At 47.6% G+C, this 26,183-nt stretch overlaps 1 protein-coding gene across 2 annotated transcripts; it reads right to left on the bottom strand.

Annotated features, from left to right (window-relative positions):
* Positions 1 to 520: 520 nt before the first annotated feature.
* rap1gds1 (RAP1, GTP-GDP dissociation stimulator 1) lies at positions 521 to 26,183 on the bottom strand. 2 transcript variants are annotated; one of them, XM_086285635.1, is made up of 15 exons: positions 25,855 to 26,183; positions 22,475 to 22,582; positions 19,852 to 19,974; positions 18,132 to 18,257; positions 14,372 to 14,518; positions 11,043 to 11,171; positions 10,303 to 10,428; positions 8,933 to 9,076; positions 8,252 to 8,383; positions 6,823 to 6,957; positions 4,258 to 4,383; positions 3,898 to 4,037; positions 2,892 to 3,018; positions 2,542 to 2,670; positions 521 to 2,152 (listed from the first exon to the last, which is right to left on the bottom strand). In XM_086285635.1, the coding sequence occupies exons 1-15, from the start codon at positions 25,856 to 25,858 to the stop codon at positions 2,025 to 2,027; spliced, it is 1,824 nt and encodes a 607-aa protein (XP_086141761.1). In that variant the 5' UTR covers positions 25,859 to 26,183; the 3' UTR covers positions 521 to 2,024. The 2 variants fall into 2 exon arrangements, with proteins under 2 accessions (XP_086141761.1, XP_086141762.1); XM_086285636.1 differs by lacking the exon at positions 14,372 to 14,518 and having other exon boundaries at positions 25,855 to 26,172.

The raw sequence follows: 26,183 nt of genomic DNA, 5'->3' as shown, positions 1-26,183 counted from the left end.
TGTAGTTCCTCTGTAGCTCTGTAACAGTGTTTAGGCTACAGGGAACTACAGCTGTGCCACGTGCCCACAGCAGAAGTGTCATGATGACGAGCAAAGACTGTGACTCTCACTTTGTATCAGTGGCTCCTGTTCTCCAGCCTTTCATTCAAGTGTAACTGAATTAACGCCATGATGTGTATTATTACACATGTATGTGTGAGGAGGCGAGCGCCACGGGGACAGGCCACGCGAGCACCGGGCGGTTCAGTCCCCCAGCACCTCCTGCAAGTGTCCTTGGGCAAAATACTGAACCGTCAACACTGAGCTGCAGTAAAAGCTGCTGCACTGACTGTTTGTGGGGAATAAAAAGTGACTCGTCCTGAAGTCAGATGAACTCAGTGGCACTCTGGTCCACACCACACGACCCTTCATCATGTGACCCGTCTGTGTGCTTAAATTATATCTTCAGTTCAAATCTAAAGATTCTTTGACTTCACTCGAGGACTCGAGCTTCACTCTAGACAAAACAAGAACACGTGAGTCGTCACCAGCTATCGTCTTTAATTATCTGCATTACAATTATCTGAGTTACAATCCTCCAAAATATACAACTCATGACATGTACAACAAACATATATGCTTATAGTAGTTGATGCAGTGACTAAGGATCTCTACTGGCATGTGTCATAGAAGAGCACGACTCTGATAAATAACCATTCATACCTTTAAAAAAGAAAAGGACCAGGTGTGGGCCCGGACAGGGACAGGGTGAGGAGCACGGACGACAACCTGCTGCATGTAAACCAAGTCTGTCCTCCAGAGGGCGCCGTGCGAGGGCTGCTTTGTGTCTGTCCTATTAACTGTTAATCCCGGTTCCAGCTGTGCGGCCACAGAGCGTACACAGCAGTGACCCCACGGACACTCGGGGCTGCGTTTGTGGGGCCTGATCTGAGGTTTCCTGACAGTCTGAAACAATAACAGCTCACTGATGCTTTTTGTGTTCAGGCAGAGCTACCACGTACTAACAGGAAGGATGTCATATATCCGACATGCAGCTCCTACTGACCCTGTGGGATTTGACCTCTCCTGCTGTTACTGTACGCTCTACAAATTCCTGTGAAACTTCCGGAGTCTGCAATTAAAGACCATTATTCACAGTATGATGTCTTGGATAGAGTCCAGGAGCTCCTGCCGAGGCCATCATTTGTTAGGAAGGGCACACGTCCAATTTGCTCCTCTGCTCGTATTTTGTTTGTTTGAACTGTTTGAACAGCACAATTTAAAAACGGAATAAAATCGAGTCCAGGACTCGAGGTGTCAGCAGGAAGAGGGCTGGCTATGCTCTGGAGCATGCAAGCAGCGGACAGGTAAACGCGGCACACCTTGAACGGGACTAAAACATGCACAGCTCCTAGTCAGCGTGTACTCTATCTACATGGGACACAGCTGGGCGCGTCATGGCTGTCTGCTTCGAAAAACCAAAGAAGATTCACAACAGGAAGGATGTTCTGTGCACACTTTCTTGGACGGCTTACCGGCAGATGGCGTCACAGCTATGGTCATAAAGGAGTGTCGTCTTCGATCTATTGCATCAGGCAGTCTGTGGCGCTCTGGTGGAGCTACGGAGACGCATGCACGTGTAGAGGGGGTAGGGTTAGACTAATGCGTTCGTTAGTGGCTCACACATCAGCTGGTGTGTGAAGCCTCCTGCTAACCGTCTGAATAAAACTACAAATATGGCTTCCAGAGGACTGTATCCGTCGCGCGTCTAAAAACAGGTTTTCACTTTGACTAGTTTGGAATGATGGTGAGGTCTTCAAAATAAAAGCTGAGCTTGTAGGTAAGCACAAAGTATTACACATCAGTCTAACCCTAGTGGAGGTGGCAGAGACATGAGTGGACATCTGGCTCGCAGTTCACATGACATGGTACCTTGGCACATGACGATGGGGCACGGGGGAGCGCAGTGGTGAGGTGTCACTGGAGAGGTGGGTATCAGGCAGGCATTGGGGTGGGCAGGTGTGGGCGGGGTCAGACTCAGTCATTTAGCTCTGGGCCGTTAGCCGCTGCTCTGTGAGCGACGCCTGGTGTGATACCGTCTTGTTTTCGTGAGCCCTCAGCTTGGAGACGATGTTGATAAACGCCAAGCTCTGGACCTCTTTATGAAGCGGCTCTGAAGAGAAACACAGGAGGCAGGCGTGTTATCAAAGGCACAGGTCCCAGCATGCACAGTGTTTAATCACGTGTTTAAACACAGCAGTTTGTGCAGAGACCCTCCAACACTCCTGCTGCTGAGGCAGTCCATCGCTTGCACACTGACAGTGAGACTCAGGCAGACGCAGTGACCTCAGCGCTCTGACGCCAGGGCGCCGAAACACCGACCGGTTGAACCGTTTCAGCTTTTATTTGTCCGTCTGCTACCTTCTTGTCCTGCTGTTATTTCACATTTTTAAAGCTGCGTTACACGAAGACATCCAGAGTTTCATCAGCACAACACATTTGATCTCTGCAGCCAATCAGCCGTCACATAGAGCTCAAACATGTGAGTGGTTACAGTCTCACCTGAGCCCATGACTGCACAGATGAGGATCATGGAGTTGTACTTGATCTCCGGTGCGCTCCTCTCATCTGACAGCAGCTTGTGAAGCACAGACACCAGGCCGGCTCCCACCAAGTCCTTCTCAGCTGCAACTGAAATGCAAACTTTCATCCAGCTGCAGTGCTGCACAAACGTTACAAGCTTCAGCGCCACATTTCTAAACACGCTCGTGTGCAACACGGCTCCTGAAACGCCTTCAAAGTCCATTATCTGAAATTCAACAGTAGCGTGTAACCACAGCTGCTCACACCTAAAACATGTTCTGTGTCACAGATGGTGACGACAGGGATCATGGATCCTGCCTGGAGCTTACCTAAATCCAGGGCTGCTATGAGACCCAGAGCCACCAGGGCTTCATTCTGCATGATCATGTGCTCACTGGTTGCCATGGTAACTAAGTGTTTGACTCCTCCTCCCTGGATGACAGTCCTCACTACCTCCTAAAGAGAGAAAAACAAAACCACAGAATTAAAAACACGCAGAGGTTCAGCGCACTGTGAGCTGTTTTAAAGAGAACTACATGTAATAATAGTTACATGTGACAGGTTCTATCATTTAAAATAAATCAAACAGTCACATCTTCCATAAAAGGCCTCTCATCCACACATGCAGAACAAATCCAGCCACAGGAGTCCAGAAATCAGGTGTAATAATCAGAAATCACCGTTGGGCCTGAACATTGACTGTTCAGTTCAATGTATGTAGCATATTCGACTGTCAGTACCTTCAATGCTAATCGCTCTGATAGGACATTATGGTGGACATTATGGTGGACAGCATCGGACGCTGCACTGAGGTCTAGCAGCACAGAGACGACTGTCAGAGGCCATGAGAAGATCAGTTGTATGAAAGCAAGGGTGGAGATTGGCCTATATTAGCTAAGAAAACGAATTCACAAATATGGGTGGAGGTGACAGCGTCCAAATAAAAAGCAGTGTTAGTGAAATGATCCTGAATATTCTCCTCTGTAAAGGTCAAAGGTGAGCGCTGAGTGTTTACCAGCCTGGTCTCTGAACAGTGATGTTCCAGCTCCAATAACGCTAAAAAGAAGCTGCTCAAACATGCAGGATGAACTTTCTGGGAAACTCTGATCAGTGCCAGCTAACTGATCTTCACTACACAACATAATCAGCACGTGTGGGTGGAGTTAGCTCTCAGAGCTCAGTCGTTATCGATGCCTTTGACTTCCAAACGTCTGCCAGGCTGCGATCCTGGATTACCTCCCACTCTGGAAACCTGAATGTGGACCGGCTGCAGACTTGAGCAGTTAGCAAGCACAGCTGCAGTGTTGGAGGGTGAGTGATGGCGTGTGGTCTGACCTTGGACTTGCTGTGTCGAATGAGGGCAGACAGAAGCCTGTTGGACTCGCCCATCACGCCTGCGTGGTCCTTGGCTTCGCACCACTCCACCAGCCTTTCCACCAGCTTCCCATTGGTTCCCAGGTGGTCTGCTGCTTCAGCTGAGCCAACACACAGTGGGCAAGGCTGCCGTCATTGATGCTGCACACGTGAGTAGCTGCTTTCATATTTGTCTTAATGACTCAAAATGAAGGCTGTTAAGAACCTCTCCTCATTGCCCCGCACAAGCAGAACTCCAGCAATCACCATAATGATGCCTTTGGATACCAACGGTTCCAACATGAATAAAACTGAACATTAAAGACAGAAGCCAGCGTTTACCTTGGGTGTCGATGAGCATGCGTAGCGTTCCCAGCAGTTTGAACTGCACTGGAGGCATCTCCGACTGCAAGAACTTCAACACCACATCTGCCACTCCAGCTGACAGCATCTTGGATTTGTTCACCACTGCAGAGGAAATAACAGAACAAACACTGTTCACAACAAAAAACAAAGTTATATCGCGCTGACAGCATCAGGCACACCGCTCCTCCTTCACTGTGAAGCAGCTGGCCTTCCCAACCCTGAACAACAGCTCGGGAAGAACTCCCATTTCAGCATAAAGATCCATCAGCTGACTCACGAGGAAACATCAGCTCTTTAACTACCAGCAAAGAGAACATCAGCAATATGCTGTTATTAAACCCGTGGCTGCCAGACAGTATTTGGTAAGAGCTGAGTGATTATTGCAGGCTGGATGAGTCACAAGTGGATCATGACGGAGCAGATCACAGGGAGAAGTGTGCCATAAATCCACAGCTGAACGCAGCAGAGAGCCCACAGTGTGCAATAACACACACAAAGAGCAGAGCCACAGGATCAGACTAGTTCCTGGCCTGAGCAGCAGAGCTGAGGATGTAAAGAGCTGCAGACGGAGCGGTGACATCAGTCAGTCCTTATGTTGCCGTGTGCAGCTCCGTGGTCAGTGTGAAGATGCAGGCAGTGTTCAATCCTCCACAGCGAGAGCTCAGCGTCTTTATCTCAGAGCTAATGAGAGATTTTATCCAAAGAATAAAACTCTTTCTACAGTAACTTATTTATTGAGATGTTAGCATGAGGTAGCATATAAGGTAAGGTAACATATAATAACAGAATAATCTAATAACATGTATCACGCTGTTTGTTTTACAGTTTGTTTACTAGTAGATTATATGTTACACCCTCAGAATCTGTTGATTGTTTTGTTGAAAATAAAATGAACTTGTTCATGAATGACTTCTTGACGAGCATGTGGGCGAGTCCTCCGACTGGGACCACCGTCACCCTCCACATCCTCTCCAGCTCTTCTCTGAGCCCTTGGTACCCCTACAGCTTCTCGTGTTCCTTCTTCCTGATATTGCTGTCATTCGGAAGCGCTACATCGATCACTACGGCCGTCTTCTTCTGTTTGTCTACCACCACTATGTCCGGTTGGTTAGCCACCACCATTTGTCCGTCTGTATCTGGAAGTCCCACAGGATCTTAGCTCTGTCTTGGGGGCATCTCCCATTTTGACCTCGGGACTTCCAGGTTATACTCGGCACAGATGTTCCTGCACACTATGCCGGCCACTTGGTCAAATATCCTTGGGGAAGATACTAACTGCTCTCCAATGCATCCATCAGGGTATGAACTTAGCGATAAAACATGGAAAGAGGTGCTTGTGGGGAATGACTTGTGCAAATCCTCAGTCCTGACTGCCTCCCCTCAGGACTAAAGACTGAAGCTAAAGACTTTCTTGCATTAACTGACTCTTAACCTCGTTCAGTGGGTAGATGAACCTACCCAGGCTAAGGGCCACACCCTTGACTGGGTCTTTTCCTGAGGCTTGGACATTCGCATAAAGGATATAAACAACGTTGGGATCTCCGACCACGCCCCAGTCATGGTGACTTAGATACTGAACTGGACTTTACGAATAGTTGATGCTGAAACTGCGGCAGATTTCTCTCTGTCTTTCCTGAATTCTGCATCCACTACTTTTGGTTGTTCTGCCTCTCATATGGTTGAAGACTTTGCAAACACCTTGTTATCTATCCTTGACGCTGTTGCACCTAAAATGAAGCGCCCTACAACCTTTTCCCAACGCTGGTTAAACGACTCTACGCGCCTTAGGACGTGTCTGCCGCCGTGATGAGAGGAGGTGGAGGAAAGATCAACTCCAGGTATCCTGTGAAATCCTACGTTCGAAATTTCAAACTGCTTTTCAAACCTACTTGCTGATTATAAGTGAAGTCAAATAGATTGGCAGCACTTGGCTGCCACAGTAAGGGTGTACGTAGTTTTTCTCAGGACTGCACGCGGGTCAACATTTTCTAAGGAATGGGTCGATCTCTGGAGCTCAGTGGACAACTGTCAAACTGTGAAACGTCTGAATATTCCAGCCAACTGTTAGTGGAGGTAACTGGGAAGGACAGCAGCTTAGCCACACAGTCCCCAGACGGTACATGTCTGCCTGCGCTCTGTGTGACTGTTTAAGAGTTTGAATAAACACTTGGAAATCGTAACCCTTCCCAGAAGAGTTGAAGCTGTTACAGGGAGGGCCAACATCATATTAAACTCTGTGGATGAGACATCACCCAAGATCGTGTGCAGGCAGACAATACGTTTGGTGATATAGTGTGCATGTGTAGTGTGCACGTGTAGTGTGCATGTGTAGTGTGCATGTGTGCATGTGTAGTGTGCACGTGTAGTGTGCACGTGTAGTGTGCACGTGTAGTGTGCATGTGTAGTGTGCACGGACTTGTAATCCCATTTTCATGCATGAAGACTTCACAAAGCTTATCATTACAGCAACTATGTAGCTGCAGTGTCCACATCTGGTTGTCATCAATCAGGTGTCACCTGTAACCTGATATATTGACCCACCGGGTATAGCCAGGTTCCTCAGGGCGCTCAGGGCTGCGTGCTGAACAGTGACGTTTCCTTCCTCAACGTGCCGATCCAGCAGCTCCAGAAGCTTCTGCACGATGCCAGTGTCCACCATGTGGATGCAGTTGCCATCTGCAAACAGCAGGAACAGTATAGTTGGGTGCATAAACACATTGTGTGGTTATGTGGGTACAAATGATCCTTATCTGCACTGTTTAAAGCTGCAGACGACCCCCAGACTCTAACCCAATGAATGTGGCCTAAATGAAAACAGCCCCAGACAGGAGCCTGTGATACTGGTGTAATGGATCCCCACAGGTGTAACCCTCCCAGCAACTGGGAGACTGGATCATAGATTTTAGTTGTTGCTACTGAAGAAACTGCTTTTCTCCAACTCTGTGTTGAAGGATATGAATCGAATACTGTGAACGAGGTGAAACAGTGGTGAGCATTTGGTGCTTATTGGAGTACTGAGGATAAATCATTAGTCTGGATTCTAACTGGTGATAATGGAGGGTCGATGCAACTAAAGCGTGTAACAGAGGTTAAATCTAGTTCAGGGTGCTGACTGTGAGCATCCTCACAAAGTGGCAGAACGCTCGACTTCCTCTCAGTGATGTCTATTGATGGGTTAATAAACACACAGAGTGGGCGGGGCCTCTGGCAGGTCTTCGTATGAGAACCATGGCCTTGGTTTACTGTTGTTCTGATTTGTGTTACTTTTGGGAATAATGGTGGTGAAACTGGTGTTTCTAAAGTTTGCTTTGTGTGTCTGTACTGGGGATACTGGTGTAGCAGTGTGCTAACTGATATTTAGGTGCTGCTGTCTGTGAGTTTCAGGACGTGGCTATGACATCACTTCCTGTAAGAGTAACGCCAGGAGTTCATCTCCAGAAAGAACGGCCGCTCTCTCCTAGTCGATGAACACGTGGGAGCGATGAAGCTTCAGCTTCTGTTACATGTGACTGAAACGTTGCAGCCATCACAGGTGCTGGATCTGTGTGCTGCACTCTGTGCATGAAGGCTGCTCCGACTATCACCAGGTCATTAAGGATTCAGTGTTTTATTATCAGCTACCAGGTGAGTCTGGCCAACGATGCCTCCTCGGTAATGCTAATAACACTCTGTGCTGCTTTATTCCTCATTACTGACGTTTATTTTCAGTGAGGGAGAAAAACATGGAGGTCAGCGCGTTTCTTTCTTCACTCCATCGTTCAACTGGGATACCAGTGAGTGTCATTAAACTGGTGTGAGTTCCAGAGTCACTGGGACTAAGATACAGGGCTGACATTTCCAGATTCCCATCCCCTCAGTGATGAAACGTCTAACGCTGGTGCTGGAGGGCACAACGTTCCACAGTGTGGCATCATGTCACTCCATAGTTCACATTTTGACTTCCTCAAACATAGAGCGACTCACAGCTTACCATTGCGAGCAAAGTTAGCGATGGCCAGCGCCCCGGCCAGCTGCAGCTGATGGTTGTGAGATGGTACCCAGGACAGGACCCTCTGGAAGACGCTGCCCTTTCCTCCCTCAAACAGCTTCTGCATGGACTCGTCTGCACAAAGACAGGAAACAAGAAGAAAGGAGGCAGGAACAGAGCAGCTGTCAGCACTGTTACTGTTGGGTTGCTAATGTGTGGCAAGACTGCAGAGAGCCAGGACCACGCATGGAGCAGCAGAGATGTCAGGACTAAACTAAATGAATCACGTGATCAGGAGCTAGTTCCATTTCCAGCATTTGAACTGGGATCAGTGGTTTCCTCCCAGCGTTTGCTCTTCCTCTCACCCACGTGAGCCGTCTGCAGCACTCGCTGCTTGCTTCTTCTCTGGCGTGCTGGCCTCAGAGAGTTTCTGCCTCCAGTTTGCTGTTTCTACTTTTACCAAGAACAATCTGGTTGCATATTTTGCAAAGCATTGTGTTTTTATAAGAACTTTACTAGAGGAGCACATGCAGCTCCAGCTGCTCCGACACGTGTCCTTGTTTTAAGCTTTAGGGACCGTAAACACAATGAGACCACAATATGAGACATTATCACATACAGACGTGGATGCTATCGTAGCTTCTGAAGGCTGCTGTGGAACAACTGTATTAAGGAGAGCCATACCCCCGAGCAGCAGGAGAACCATCAGGTCAGAGGCGGTCTTCAGTTGGGCGATGTCCTCCTCCCGCTCTCCATCCACCGTCTGAGCCACGACTTCCAGCAGACACTCCACCAGGCCCGCCTCCACCAGCTGCAGCTTTATGACATCTGGCACAGGGAGGCAGAGAAGACCTTCAGAGAGCACCAAAGCCTGAAACTATCTGCTGCAGCCTGTCCCTGACTGGCCCGAGCTCTTCAGGAGCCTACATGAAAAGTACTGGTGGCCACCAGCGCTACTGTTCAGCCTCCTAGAAGCTAGAAAAGCTGAGCTCTGGAGGTCACTGAGATTCAAACAGGTCCAACGTTTTAAGACAGGCCTGTTGTATCAGTCTAAACTGCTACGGTCCCTCAGCCCACCCAGCGGGGTTTGTACCCCAGAAGGAGCCAAACTGGCTAAAACAATGAGAAGTGGCAGGTCTGTGGTCATGAACTCAGGACACAGTGTTGGTTTAATCAGATCGTTGGTACTGAGGCTAATGACAGTCACAGCCGGATCAATGCAGATAATTAAATCATGCATGATTTTAAAGCTCCAGGAACAGGAGACAGAGCTGCACCAGGTTCCTCTGAAAGACTCGTTTCACCTGTAACACAAACAAGACAAACGTGACACAATGCACCCTAACAACAAACAGTTATCCCCAAATGAGATCAAAAGTAATGAGAATCACCAATCACCACACAGGTGATGCTGCAACCAGTGAGCCGGCTGCCGTGGCAACCAGAGACAACTAAACAGAAAGGCTGTTTGCTGTAGGCAGGCCACAGAGGCAGAAACAGGCTCGGGTCTGTGCAGACGAGACGAACTCGCCAGTACGTCGTAAGCAACCATCCCTCTGTCTCACAGAGCACTGAGCCACCCTTCAAGCTAAAGGCTCGTGTTGTCCCAGCACAGCCTGCATGCAGTAACCAGCGTTTTCCCAGTAAACCGATGCTACACTGAAAGCGTGGCTCAAAGCGTGCGCCACCAGGACGCTGACGTTCAGGTTATTACAGAACAGAGCTGTCTGTCCAATGAAAAGCTGCATGACAAATAAAAGGCAGAGCGTCTCTGGAGTTAAGTAGGACGTTGTCCTGGAGACTGACAGTGTGGGAGGACTCGTGTGCCTGCAATGGTGATAACAGTCAGCTCTGTGCTGCTCACACACTGGTGTGTGAAAGCAGGCAGCTGAGACCCACAGGAGCTGCCATGACTGTGCAGTTAGCCTGATGAGTCACAGCATCGTTTACTATACAGGAGGTGGTGAGCATGATGTCCATGTGAAGCCCTGCAGCCTCCACGGCCTCCTCCTGACTGAAGAATAACAACGCTGTTAAAGAAAATAACCCGTTACCATTTTCTGCGAGCGGAGCCAGAACTTCAAAAATCATTTCCTTCTTCTCGTGCTCCATCTGTTTCTGGAAGAGGTGCACCAGCTCCTCAGCAATGTTGGTGGATGCAAACTGCTCTTTGCTGGACTCTGGAAAACACAACAGGAGAAAGCTCACTAGTGCACCGAGTGTGCTCACTGCAGCTAACTGAGCTAACTGTGTTTCATGAGAGCGTGTCTAACAGGTTAAACTCTGTACTGGAACATGAAGCCAGACGAGCCACCGCACCACGTGGGACATGGTGCACGATCCTCCAGGCCTGGAAGGACTGGTACACATGGGACTATCTGGAAGCTATGCATCAATATCATAGGGAGGCGGAGACTGCTACTGTGTGTGTGTGTGTGTGTGTGTGTGTGTGTGTGTGTGTGTGGGGGCTGAAATGTCAGTTTGTGTTGTATTAAACACAAACCACATTTTAATTTCCATATTTAGTCTATTTGCTTAAAATCGTACTGTGCAGCTTATTTAAGCTGTTAAAGAGAAAAAACACTGATGAAGTAAAAGTCTCTTTACCACAAAAACGTAAGTGGGAACAGCCGTCACATGTGACAGGAGGAAATGATGGTCTGTAGCACTGCTGCTGCTACTTATTCATGGACTCAGCATGTGAAGTTTAGAAAAGGCTCAGACTGGTGCCACACATGTTACTGTTGTTTTTAAAGTCCTGTCACAGACTAAATGCACGTGTACATGAACTCACCGAGCTCGGCCAAGTTCCCAAAGGCAATTAGACACATTTCTGTCAGGGCTGTGTTGTGGGAGTGGATGCCAAGCAGCCTCACCAGAGTGGGAATTACACCCATACTGATCAGCTGGGCTTGTAGGGAATCTGTAAAAGCAGAGAGGCACAGAGTTGTCAGTGTTACATAACTCAGCTCAATGTTATTTTTACACAGCGCCAAATCACAACAACGGTCGCCGCACCTATTGTAAGGTGGAGCCATTAATAACAAAGAAACACCAACAATCACATGACCCCCTCTGAGCAGCACTGTGGCCACAGTGGGAAGGACAAACTTCTTCTTCCAACGTACTTTTAATGCAGCTACACCGAGGATTTGTGAGCAGGCGTGGCCTGTCTAAGGTCACGTCCACGTGTCTGACTTGGAGTTCAGACTTCGTCATTTGGTTTTCTTGCTGTCTGTCCATGCAGAGATGGACATCATTGGGCTTCACAAACTGTTGGCCACACATTCTCCTTCAGACTTTGTTAGCAGACTTCATGGTTCCCTCACAGTCCTGAACCACATCATCTCATCACCACTGCCACGCTGGACTGTTGGTAATAATGCTCTCAGACTTCTTCATCGGCTCTTCAGTCGCTTCACTGGTCAGACTGATTTAAGTGAAACAGTAATCAGACCAGGCTGTGGTTGGAGGAACTCACAAGAAGGTGGTGAAGTCACTGAATTTATACTTCAACAAGAAGAGGCCAAAGCCTGAGTCAATGAGACAGCAAAGAGAAAACTACATGTGTTTATTCTGAGTCCAAACAGTTTGGTCCAGACACTCAAACCAAACCTCTTCAGTAGGACTCAAGTCCAGACTTTGACTTGTCCATCAGCTCCAGGACGTCCTTTTGTCTGTAGACGTGTTTCTGCTCAGCTTTGAAGCTCACGCCCGTTGTCTTGTTGACCAATCAGGGATTCGGTGAGGATCTTGTGGCAGACTGTCGTCTTCATGACGCTGCCGACCTTCCAGAGTACAGCCTTCTTCTTCAAAATGCTCCTCAGTAATGTGAATGGCCGCCCATGTGTTTAGTCACATGCCTTCAAAGGTCGGTGTGTTGCTCCATGGATCAGCCAGACCATCACTGACCCACCAGCAAACCAGTCACGTCTGTGAAAGGCACAGACTGGAAGCACTGGACCTCCCAGCTCTGCTACTCCATGGCTATAGGTTCAAATCCACTGAAGGGCTACCCTGATGTACCCCTGAGCAAGAGCTGCCCACTGTTTCACTGAATGAACGGATTAAGTGCAGAGGACTGAGCACATTAATTAATAAAATATACATTATTATTATTATTATTATTATTATTATTATTATTATTAATAATAATAATAATAATAATATTATTATTATTATTATTATTATTATTATTAAAATACCACAAAAATATTTTTTAAAAACTTTCCCCTTTAAATGTGACCTATGACCCATACAGTTCAACTCCCCCACTAAACTGATACTCTGAAATTATGAGTGTAGGTCACATACATGTCTTAAAACTCACACACACGCACACACACGCACGCACGCACACGCGCACACACACACACACACACACACACGCACACACAGTGCAGTAAGCATGAGTGTGAGCTGCTGTCAGAGCTGCAGAGGTTGCAGCACAGTGGAAACAGCAGTGAGTTTATGGACACGATGGCAGGAGGAAGAAGAGTAATGAAACTAGATGAGGCACAGTTGCAGTGACAGAGCAGTGGATGAAGACTTAACACAGCCACCCAACGACATCCCTGAAATGCCCCAAACCAATGAGCTGATATATCCCACAGGCCTGAACCACCCAGTGAGTCAGTGAGTATCTTAAGCTGTGTGGACGCTGGAAACCAGTGTGCCATCATGGTTCCCTTTGATGGGGACAGCTTGCAGCCATTCGAGGCTGTTTCCCCTCTAATGCAGTTACTATTGGTCAGTCTCACTGGTTCATCGCTGTCAGAAACCAACCATTAAAACGAGCGCTACCAAAACCACCGGTCCACATTCCAGCTGCCAAAACTGTCACGCTGAAGGTGAGCTAGACGCCACCGATCCTGTTCAAACCCATCTCTGCACATTACACTAGGCTATGATCAAACCCTGTGTCATTGCTTCAACAGCAGCTACACGTGAAGTCAACCCCACCAGTGCCACCTGTCAGCCTCCATCTAGGGTCACCTACAAATAAATGTGATCTTTAGAAACCATGACCTCTGACCTTGAGGTCAAACATTTTCAGTAGAAGCACCCATGATGTTAACCTTATTCACAGTCACAGGATTTTTAGAAAACGTGACCTTTGACCTCGCTTCTGGTTTGATTTATAAAGACCTACGTCACCTCACTGTCATGTAATCACATTCACAAACTCGAGTGACCACGCCACCCAGCGGGACGCCGCCTACACCACCCAGAGGGGGCGCTCATTTTATTAATGAGCGACAATAAAAACAACAACACTGGTCTTTCAAAGTGAAATGTTCATGTTAGAAATCGTCCCGTTTTAAAGTGTAGCTGCATTTGACATCTATCAAAAAGACATGAACACCTTGATCGCATTCATGTGCCAACATTTCCACGTGTGCGTGTTTACGTGTGAATGATTGTTCGTGTCTGTAAGACTTTAGAGGCCGAGGAAGAGCTGCGAGCTGTCAGCATCCTGACCTTTGTGACCAAAGTTTTGGTGCAGCTGAAAGCCAGCCGTCATGAAGTGTAGCTGTTCATGTTAACAATAATCCAGTGTGTTAAACTGTGCTCGTGTCATCACCGCTGCTGTGCTATCAGTGTTGTTGACAAACTGCTGCAGGTGTGGCAGCGCTGTGCATCAAACTGAGCATCGAGTTTGTGTGGAGAATGTTTTACAATCAGATTTCGTGATGCACGGCTGCAAACAGACATGTTTGAGTCAGTGTGACCGGACGTGCCTGAGAAAAGCGTCACCTTTCAGAAAGCTACGTCCATGTTTACAGCGTCTGTGTGCATATAGAAGCTACCTGTAACCAAACAAAGCAGCTGCTGCTGACCAGCCGATACACAAACGTCAACAAAGGATTACAGCCGAATGACAGTGACAGACACGCCCCCTGGAGTCAGGCAGAGCAACATGAGGCATGGAGGAGCGCTAGCCTCGCAGCAATAATGGCACATTAGATGTGAAGCTGAAACAAAGAACAGGAGAGAGCACAGGAGAGTAGAAACCAGGCAAGAAAAGAATCTGTCGGATTCTACTGTGTCTGCACTGAAACAGAACATCCGCTCATTAGTTAGGATGAGTTAGAGTGCTTCTTTGGGGGAGATGGTCATTACCATTATCATTGCTATAGTTCATCAGCATGCCACAAAAGACAGTCAAGAGCTTCTCATTTGCCGGCTCAGTATTTTGGGAGAGGGACTTTATGTGTTCAGCTACTATCTGAGCCCCTCCTGCCAGGTCAACTGCACTCCTGCCCTCATCTGCAAAACAAAGAGGCCGGGACACAAATCAGCCACACAGCAAAGACAGATGGTCAAAAACAACCTGGAACATGGAAAAGCAAGGTTAAGTGATCAGAGCATTCATAGAGCCATTTAAACCACGGCTGTCAAAGGTCAAAGGTGAACGACAAAGGAAAGGACTACGGCGACGCTTCAGGTCCAGTCCGAAGCAGACGGGTCGTTGTCATGGTTCAGCGAGGCTTCATAGATGTTGTTTGTTCTGCTTATCAGCCACCGTTCATGTAAGTAACCCAGCTCGCTTTGTGTGGCAGCAATAAGACGCAGCGAATCAGCAGCTTTGCAGATGTAATCAAAGCTCCAGCGAGCCAAAGCGTCCTCAGACAGGACATCGATCCCCGAGCTTTCAGTGCGATACAGGAACCATGTGCCGCTCACCAGAGACCTGTCTGCGCTGCTGCTGGTCTTTAACACCACTGACTGGACTGAAGCCCATCACTGTGTGACGCTGTAGACACTCGGACACTCGCCTCCACACGTAGATAAAACCAGCATCCACCGACTGTCATAAAGCGTTCCCTACCAGGAATCAAGAGGCCAAATATCCAGCTGGGATTATGTTTGTTGATGGCAAAGCCTGGTCCAGGTCAGGATCCACACATTAGTGGATTTATATTTCAGAGAAAGAGACGTGTAACCAAATGTGTGTTCTCTTAAAGTCGTATCCTGTGATTTCACTGGAAAAAACAAACAACTCAAGATTGCGAGTGTAGGTGACACATCCGAGGCCTCTGCTGGGCTCTAAGCCACCCCAGTTACCTGGACTGGTCTCCTGCTGTGTTTTTGCCTCGAATAGTCAAACTGTGGTTTCCACATGTTGCAGAACTGGTTTCTGTGTTGTATTGTTGGATGTTGCTGAGGTAGAGCCTTTGTAGGTGCTAGGGTCCACATTTAGTCCTGCGTGACACCAGTTTAAACTGGGTTTGGGCATAAAACACGTACTGTTGGCCTTTATAAAGAGCGCACAGGCTTCCATGGACGAGGCGTTTTTGTGACCCAGGTCCTTTCTTGATGTGCAGACGGCAGGGAGGGAGACATTTAACCTGAACACACCGACAGTTGTGGGCTGGATATGGTGTCACAGCTGCACAGAGGCTTTGCTGAGAGTCGCCCTTCTCCATTGTGAGGAACGACACAAAGATGGGACATAGATCAACAAACCACCTCACTCTGATCAATGAGGTGACCGAAAGCTCCAACTTGAAGGAGTCAGGTAACATCACCAACGATCTTCTTCCATCTGCAGTCGGAGGTGTTGGTTCTTCTGACCATCCTGAGGCACAACTTTCACCTCCTGTCCACTGAAGTTTAAAACAACATGGCTGAAGAACGCAGCGAGCGAGGGATGACGATGCTGACCCATCATCGTAGGACAGCAACGACCATCCAATCAGACAGTTATCTTCATACATCACTGACCGAACAAACATCTGTTTTTATTACACTGACAAACGGTTTCATGCTGATTGAGCTCTGACACCATGTGACATTAAACACACACACACACACACACACACACACACACACACACACACACCGTGTGGCATATTTAGCATCAGCAGTCTCAGAGCATTGAAGTAACTTTGGGTCAGTCCGGCGCCTCAGGTTCGTCTGTACTCCACTGCGTTGACACTACAGACCCGACATTAAAACACTGTGCGACCCACAGTCCTCCACCACCTCCACCACCTCCATCACCTGAAGCCTTTCTCCTTTAAGGACTTAAACTGCCACCGTAAGCCTACATTTAGCAAGTGCATATAATCTGGTGTGAGACGGTCATCAGAGGCTGGCACTGATGGCGGGCCGTGTCTCGTTATGCGTGCTCGGAAATGTGACCACATGTGGCGTTGCTATAGCAACCGTACTGCAGTATGACACATAAAATCTGGATTTTTGGACAACATAATATAGCACAAAGTAAAGTGTGCATGAAGCGGCGCTGAGGTAACAGAGCGTCACAGCTCTCTGCACACGCTCCCAACGACGTGCCGTCCTGGCAGGAATGCTTACTCCCAGAGATTTACTGGTGATTCCCACGTTCAGGAATCCCATCTAAACTTCACCCTGACTACTCTGCCTCCATGGTGATTCATGCTGTCACCCACCTTGTTGACACAACGGCTGTATCCCAATCCAGGGTCTGCAGCCTCAAAGGCCGCATTTTAAGGCCGATTACGCCACAGCGGCGCGACGAAGGCTGTCCCAATTCAAAGGCTGCTCAAAATGCGTCCTTCATTTCCCTGAATTTTAAGGCTGTGGCAGTGTAGACTTCGTGGCCCAACATATCCCAGAATGCATAGCGCGGCGGTGGGTGTGGATAAATTTGCCGAAAAAAAAACGGCGGATGATGGGCGGCCGAAGAGTAAACTTTAAGTAAGTACTGAATATGATGTCACTTATTTATGTGCAAATGTTTAATAACGAAGAACAAAACATTACTGTTGGCCACACAAAGTCATGTGACATTAGTGACGTTTGTACTAACTTGGTTTTAAAGCCTTTAAATATACGCCGTCCAATAGCTGAGCTTAATCAGAGAATGATCAAAGCTCAGGTAGAAACAAACAAATGAACAAAAGATTGTCTCCTTCATCTCTGTCAAACACAGCTGTATGACACGTTTCCAGCTGTTAGTATCATGGTTGCTAGGCAACCTGGGCAGCGCAACGGAGGCTAGACCGTCCCTCGCATTTCCGGCCTTAGCGGTCTTTGAGTACGCGGCACTCGAGGATCGTTGAGGCTGCGTACAGCCATACAGACAGTGTACAGCAGTCTGTGCTTTAAACTGCCACACAGCTGCACACAGCTGCACACAGCTGCACACAGCAACGACACTACGAGGCACCTTAAGAAGAAAGCAGCAGTTTGTCACAACATGGAGGCTCCGCCCCACAGCGCCTCTCACAGCACCTGCGAGGCCTTTAAAGTCGGCTCACACGCACACGTGCGCACACAGCAAAGCACAACTAGCATGAGTGCACAGGAGTGCAGGACGCAGCACAGATCCTCCCTGCTGCAGGAAGGACGATGAGATTTCTTTAATGGTCATTTCGTCTGTGGTTTGTGCTGGACAGACGTCCTGTTGGGTACGAAGGTTGGGGTATTCACTCCTCCACACACCCAGCTTGTTAGCAACACAACAGAATATGCACGGACCTGACAGCTGTGACTTACATGTCACTGTTTACATGTACCAACTGCATCTGCACTGCAGCCGTCAGCACTGCAGCTGCAGTGTCTGCAGCAGAGCGTCATCGAGGCCTGAAGCTTCTAGAGCTCAATCAGGAGCCCGACCCTCAGACACAGGCTACATGTACCAGTTTCAACACTATCATTAAGATGAATAAGCTGTCTTAATTACACAAGTACAGCACTCACACACTTCCCCTCTAATGTTTCTAACTAGACACGGTACAGCTGCAACACTCAAGGTTCAGGAGGCGGGACAGTCAATCAGTGTGTCGTCAGAACATGTGAACATCACATTATCCATAAATAAATGACGTACCTAAACTCCAAATCCTTCTGCACCACGTGCTGTGAAGACTGAGTGTGTGAGACTCCTACTTACGGCTGTCGTAACAGATGTTGCCCAGAGCTCGGCCAGTCTGCAGCAGCACCTCCTGATCGGTGGAGTTGAGCAGCTGGACTAAAGGAGGGATGAGGCCGGCTTCCACACAGGGACTCCGCATGAACTCTGGAAGCAGAAAACAGGTCAGCATCCAGCTGTGTCAGATTACCAAGCTCAGAGCATCAGCTACATACAAAGGCCGTTATTTCATCTTCACATGCTTAAACCAGCTGAGCCCAACCAAGAGGCTGAAAACATCGTCCTTTCATCAGACACAATCAGACTTTCTGTTAGGCAGTGGTCAGGGATGGCTTCGTACCAGCACTTACTAATGTTATGTTAGAGACCAGGAAATGAAATGAAAAGAAGAAAGAAATGAAACAGGAAGTAGATTACTGACTGCTGAATGAACAACTGACAGTCGTCGTATCCTGTCTGTGGGAAGGAGGCCTCATCAGTCAGTGTGGATCATTTGGGCTGTCGAGTGGATAAGACGCTGCAGCAGCAGCTTGATATAATCAGGTGAAACTGCTGGACTGTCTGTAGCCCAGCAGAAGTTTCCAGAAGCAGTGGCATAAATGCCAGCAGGTCACTGCCAGGCTTGGCAAACTGGTGGGGACTCATCATCAGCTGCTGGAAAGCCAGCCATCATCCTGACCTTCTCCTGTTCTGATCATTGTCTGTCTTTAAACCACACTCAGGAAACAGAAGCCATGCATGGATCCTGTGCTCACACAATAACCTGCACGGACAGTTTGGCTCTGAAATCCACATAAACATGACCCCTGTGACCCCTGTGACCCCTGTGCGCCGACAACGCTCACGCGAGTGTCAGAACTGATCCGCAGAGAAGCCAGGTAGGAATGCAGACACCCAGGAGGAACGACAGGCTGCCCACAGCAGGAGGAAGAAGCCACTGATGCCAAGACTAGGGGCTGTGAGTGTCAGATCCACAGTCCGGGATGAAACAAAGTGTCAGCACATACGTGTGATGAGCTCACATGTATGTGCAGCTACCGCAAACAGGCAGCTGAAGACTGATTGTGACGCAGAACAGTCCCCTCCATGAGGACTTGGTCACCCGTGAAGCTTCCCTCCTATCATCATCATCACTGCACAAAGGTGCCCCAGAGCAGAGCAGAAGATCCAAACTGGGAGCCAGCAGAGTGGCTGGGACAGGCCTCAGGAGCCGGAGTCCTGCAGCTTTGAGATCACCCTGGTGAACACGCCTGAATCAGGTGAAGAGCTCACGTTCAGGGCCTCATTCAGGATTTAACTCAGCTGACATGTGTAAAACCTGCAGGACACTCGAGGCCTGGAGTTCCCACCCTGGTAAAGAAACATCTGTGCCGCATACGACGCGAGGTCCCCAAGACGCCACCACAGCTGCTTCAGAACAACTGGGCTCCTCCTCCTACGTGTTCCTGCGTGACGTCAGGTCCCGCACAGTCGAGCAGCTGCTAACCAACCAGATATACGGCGTTAAGAACCCCGACAACAGAGGAGCAGGGTCCAGGCGTGACATCAGGTGTGTGTGCAGCGCAGCCCTAAAACCACCAGGATACTACACAGGTAGATGAAGGAAGGAAGGAAGGAAGGAAGGAAGGAAGGAAGGAAGGAAGGAAGGAAGGAAGGAAGGAAGGAAGCAGCTCGCTCCCTCTTTTGAGATGTAGGAAAGAATCGTGTTAGTGGGGGAATAAACCTAGAAAGCAAACCTCACCATTTTTTGCCACCTCGGCTATAATGTTGGCGACTTTGGGTGTGCAGGAGGACTGTGGGTGTAACAGGGTGGGGAACAGGGGCAGGACGCCCATCTCATGGATCTTCATGCTGGCTTCAGTGCCTGAGGAAGGAAACACACTATTTAGTCGAATCATGTGAACGCATCTGAAAACCTTTATTCATGTAAAGCATTCATGTGGAAGTAACAGTGGTTAACGTAGCTCCATATCTACTGCGGCACTTCTCCTCTGCCTGCACTGACATTAAATCAGGCGCAGCTTTACTGTTGTTTCTTACAGAATTAAGTGTTTATTGGAACACTGCTGAATTATACAACCAGATACTGTCAGGATGGTCATTTTGCTTCAAACATCCTGCATTGACTCGTGCATGTGGAACTAATGTGTGAGGGAAGAAATCTTTGTGTCCAGTGAACAATTATTTACCATCTTAACACAAAACTGCTGTGCAGCATCAAAAGAGGGATTGTTGTGAGTTATTGTGCAGGAAGTGCAAAAACGATGACTAGGAAATGTTCCTGTGTTGTGTCGTACGGTGATGTTTGCAGCAGCTGAGCAGAAACAAAGATCAGGGACACGTTTCGTTTGCTAAATTCTTTTAGAGAACATGTTTGAGTCTTTACAGCTCCACCAACTCCACGGTTGTTCTGGGCTGCATTTCAGAATAATGACAAAGCCTGATGAAAGTTTTTGAAATAAAGCTTTGGACAGATTCTCTGCACTGGCAGACCAGTGAGCCCAGTACAGAAGAGGGCAGGTCCACTGGGAAAGAAAGGAACTGGATACGTCTTATTTATTTTGCAGACCTCTGCTGTCACAGGTTGTTTCTCAGAGCATTTGATGGTGCAGGAAACTGGACTCACTGACACCTCCACTCTGTCTGCAGCACAGACCTGCATCTAGAAGTGTTGTGATGGTCCGTCTCTCATCACTGTTAGTCATCTTTTCCTCACAGCACCGTTCATCTCAAATGGGCATCTTTATATTTTTAGTGCCGTCATCACGACTGACGCGATTAACAATGAACCCCTCTGAGAGCAGACCGAGTCTAAGGCTGCGTTCACACTGCAGGCGAAAGCGCATCAAATCCGACTTTTCTGACCCTCTGCGACCATCTATCCATCATGGTGACAGTGTGAACGGCACAAATCCCATATCTTCAAATCCGATCTGGGTCACTTTCGTATGTGGTGCTGAATCCGATACACAGCTGATGTTTCAGAAAGCGACTGCTGTGTGATGGTCCTGTCACATTAAATCCATTTTTTACGTCACTGACACAAGACAGACGGCAATTATCAGCGCCGGAGAAGACATCGCGAACGCTTCCATCCAGTGAAACTGCTGGGAAGACAACGTGAACATTTTATTTGTTCTGTATAATCTGCAGATCCTGACAGAAATCTGCAGCTGTGAAGCAGCTCCTCTAAAACAGCAACAAGGATCATTATTAGGCCACATGTAGATAACACAATAACTTTAGAACTTAAAGCTAAACTGGGAAACGTAAATCAATGAGCGTTCATTCTGAAAGACCTGCTGCTTTTCTCTTTGAACATTTGTTGTGGCTCATTAATAAGACAGAAGCACTTCTGTGAGCAGCTGTAAGCATCGTCTCCTAAACGCACTTTATTCACCCCTGAAACATACTCCTGTCAGAAACACGCACACGTTGGATTTTGCATTTTCTAAGAACATAATCGGAGCAATGACATAATCGCGCTGTGCTTCCATGTCAGCATAACCCGAGTGCGAGCATCACTTGGTCTCACTTGCTCGGCGTGCACAGCTGCTCCAAGCATCTACAGCAGTACTTTAATGAAAGGCTCACATTATGATTCTGTCCTAATGATCGAATCCCTGAACAACTTTCAAAGGCACACATACAGGTAAGTATAACAAAGTATTTGCTTGTCTGCCTTCACGTATGAGCCTTTCTTAATCCACAGGTTTAATACGCAGCTATAACAGGTCCATCAGGACGGCACCGGGTTAGGGCTGTATTTGTCTCACACTCTTCACTCCAGTTCATCCCAAAGGTCCTCCTGGGTGGAGCTCAGGACTGTTGCTCCACACCAAATGCACTCCTCCGTGTGTTTTACGGACCCTGCTTTGTGCAGCGGTGAGCAGTCGTGTGGGAACAGGAAGAGGCCGGCCCCCAACTGTTCCCACAAAGCTGGGACCTTGAAGTTGTCCAAAATGTCTCAGTGTGCTGAAATGAGTTATTTTCAGTGGAACTAAGCGGTCCAACTCCTATAAATCAACCCATCACCCCCACCAAACATGGCACTGTGCAATAAGTCACGCTGATCAGTGCTTGTTGTTATAGTGGTCCATCTATGAAACTGTGTGTACTGTAACTCAACCAATCAATTCATTTATTCAGAGCACATCTGAAAAGTGATCATTCTGCGAGGACATGCAGAAGACTAAAAACCGAGGACGGGTTAAGTACGGTTCATTTGTAAACACACGGATTTACGAGCTCAAGTCCAAACATGAAGACTGATATTTATTCACGTTTCTGAGTTGTAGTTCAGAAACGTGGTCCAAGGGAGGCGTGCTGACAGATGCACGCGGAGGTTACACGCCTGTACTCACTGTTGTTGGCGAGGGCTTTCAGCAGGCAGTCCAAACAGCTCTCCACACTGTCAGTCGCGCTGTCTGTTGACGCGATCTTCAGCTTCTCTAGGGCGTCACTCAGGTTGTCTGGAAGCAGAAACATTTCATCACCAAAGGTCTGACAGGCAGACGTAGACTGTGGAACTGTGGGAAAAAGCTTTGAATGAAGTTTAACATTCAGCCTTCGAAGCTAATAAAGTACTGTACCTGCAGACTGCACGTCTCCACACCACACACATGATATTGCTTTTTTAATTTTACACTGGTTTCATATTATGTCTGCAGCTTCTCTGTCTCTGGATCTACAGTAACTGCACCTCACCGGTGCTCTGGACAGTACACCAGTTGGCTTAAGTGTGGTACAAACAACCCATAAATACAACAGATTACTAATACTTTCCAGTGCTGCCATCATCGAGTACTAATCTAATACCACTGTTAAATTATGCAAGTGTAATGCTCAGTGGGAGAAGAGACTGGGAGTTGTAACCACACAGCTCAACTATATTTCCAATAACATCAACATCATCTGTGTGGTGTGCTGATGATTATGTCACATGATGCAACCACAAAGTGGCGAGAGTTCAAAACGTGCTGATAAAGAACTAAAACAAAGTCACGTCTACTCTGAAGAAGCAGCCTCACATCTGCCATTTGGCCTGACGCTCTGTCACATGTTTCAGTACGACTTTGCTAAGCTACGAAGCTGCACCGCTTGATGGATTGTTGGAGCGTTACGGCTATCGTAGGCGGAGCCTCGCGGAGTGATACGTGCTGTGCTTCAACATAATGTTACCGTATTGTGTGTGTATAACCTCTTTTTAAGTTTTGTGGATATTATACATGGTTGTGCTGAGGATATGTCGGCCAGTTTCCACTGGAAATGCCTTTTGGTTAAACTGTCAGCGAGGAATTTGCACTGTTACATTTTTATATAACTTTAATACACATAAAAACAGCTGCTTGTTTAAGTGCAAATACATTGATGTTTGTTTGTTTTTTGCACTAATAAAGTTGTGGAGTTGTAAAGTATTTTGTCTCGTGTCAGTTATATCGTTATCGCAAATTTTCTAATGTATATCGTGATAAATGTTTTTGGTCATATCGCCCTGCTCTAATGCAAAGTATTAAAACATGTTAAAACACAACAGCCTTTTTAAACGTAGTGTAGTTTACTCATACGTCATCACTTACTGACTGCATATCCCACCTGTTTTAATGCAGTACAGTTATTGTTATTATCACTCTTACTGTTCATGACAGTTAAAATGAATAACAATCATATAAGAAATAAAATTGTCGTATACGGGGCCCCATTCATGAGTGAATGAAACCAAGAGTAAACAGAGTAACTGTAATGTTGCTCATGTCTTTTCCAGACTGATTTAAGTGTACATGTTGTCTCCGTGTTCATTTTACATATGAGGTATAATGAAAGTGGGTGAACAGCACGAGGCTGTGTGGTTAGGTGTTGGTCATGTTGGAGCTCAGTTAGAACCATCGTTGAATGGCTGACCAGACTCCCCAACACATGTTTCCAGTGGACGTCTACCTGTAGACGTCCACCATCTACTTACAGTTTGTAAGTCAGATTTCTACCATATTATTCCATTTTTGCTCCTCACCTGTCAAGTGCGCCAATAAAAGCAGAAATACAAAACTAATTCAACTGCCAGTGTTTGTCATCTAGGGTTTAATTCTAATAACTCTTCTTTTTGCTCCCTCGTCTGCCTCTGCCTGAGCTAATATCATTTTCAAAGTGTCCCATTCTGACATATGCTATTCAGATAGCTTGAACGACTAAATATTAACATCAGTATCAGGTCTATAATGCAGTACTGGTGGGCAGAGAGAGCAATATGTCAGGAGGACAAAGGCAGAGTAAGAGCTTAGAGTGGGATGGAGGCGTTGATACGGGAAGGAAAACTGTCAACATGAAACATCCCTGAGGATCTGGTCACGTACTGACCTCATCAGCCTCCTGTCCAAAATGTTTAATGATCTGATTTCGCTCATTCTTCTTCTCTTTATTTTATTCAGTTCAACTATGAGCAAGTAGTTGGCGACAGTGGGAAGGAAAAACTCCCTTTTAACAGGAAGAAACCTCCAGCAGGAGTGGCTTATTGTTGTGCCCAGTTACGGGTGAAAGAACAGGAACAGGACAAAAGACACGCTGTGGAAGAGAACCAGAGATGAGTAATAACTGATTATTACACCTGTCAGCATTTAATGAACCAGAGTAAAGAAAAAAGGTGAGAAAAGAGGAAACTCAGCACAGCGTGGAGAAGCCCCCACAGCCTACAGCTAGCTAACAGAGGACTCAGGGTCACCTGACCCAGCCCCGACTATCACGAGCACTACAAGTCATCAATCTGCTGATCACGCAAACTGAGTCCCACGCAGCAACAAACCACTTGTTGTTTGGATTCATATCTAAAACAGATTATAGGATGTTCGTCATTAGTTAGTGTAGTAGTGACTATGGGCAGCTTTAAGTGTTGTGCACACAAACAGTTCCTTAAAAAGTATCACAGGTGCTGATGCAGTGATCTGGCTGTCAGCTGCTAATGCACTGCACAACCCACACAAATGGCATGAACAGACATGATGGACATGATGCCAAATATACAGTTGGTGGAGTATTTTGCTTGCTTGAGCTGTCAATCACTGACGCCTCTTCTTCACAGCAGTGCTGCATTTGAAGCCTGACAGGTAAGCAGTAACACACAGTGAATGTACAGCATGCTTTAAGGCCAGCTCACACACACACCTACAAAGATGCAGTGGTACATGAGCTCTGTGCTCAGTCTGTGCACAAACAAGATGCAGAAACAACAACGTCACACAGAGCAGTGCAATGCATCCAGCAGCACAAAGTGGGCTGCTGGATGCATTGCATAACAGCTGTGGACATGGAAGAGTGCCATGAGCTCCATCAGCAGCAGCGCACTGCCATTTCAGAGGATGCACATTCATCCAACCGAGCGCTGCTTCGACCGCTTTCCAGTCCCAGCTACGCTGCGGGGAAGCGGTGATCAAACGTAATACTCGTCCGGCTAAAGCGTTGTTACAAAGGGAGGCGCGGACAGTGGGTAACGCTACCCCACCCACCCAGCCGAGCACACGATCCAGCTACACTCAGCTTTTCATTAAAAACAGCGTTAAACGGGACACGGTGGAAGCAGAGCAGCACACGCAGTGGCTGCAACGCCGACACACAACGCCCGCCGTCAGACACACGTCGCATGTTGCGGCCGCTTTCATAACAAGCATCTGAGGATGCCCCGACTGAATGGCGAGAGCCGAGCTGGTTAGCAAACCCGGCACAGAGGGAGTCGGCTAGCTAGCAGTCTACTCACCCATCGTGGCAGGACGTGTCTGTGGAAGAGAAATTGGCGTGTTCAGCTCCGTAAACAGAGTAGTACTAGCGCCGCCGTTCGTCTTTTAAACTGCCTCAGAATCGTGAAGTTAGCGGGTGTAGGTTAGCTAGCTCGTTAGCCACTTTAAATAGCAACCACAGCCACAGGGCTGGTAGGTCAGGCTAATAGATCTGACTTCCTCTCACATCCACTTTCACAGTTACGACGTGTAGGCTGGGTCTCGTATCAGCGACTGGCTTTGACATGCCACTGTCAAGGTAGCCGGGCGGGCTTCACGCTGCGGCTTCCGGTCTTTCAGCTTAAAACAT

The sequence above is a fragment of the Aulonocara sp. 'chitande type north' Nkhata Bay genome, linkage group LG3, assembly GCF_057382095.1.
Source record: "Aulonocara sp. 'chitande type north' Nkhata Bay isolate Kocher_YH1m ecotype deep benthic linkage group LG3, A_spYH_male_GT1.1, whole genome shotgun sequence".
Lineage (NCBI taxonomy): Eukaryota > Metazoa > Chordata > Actinopteri > Cichliformes > Cichlidae > Aulonocara > Aulonocara sp. 'chitande type north' Nkhata Bay.
This window is presented reverse-complemented; position numbering and strand designations above follow the sequence as displayed.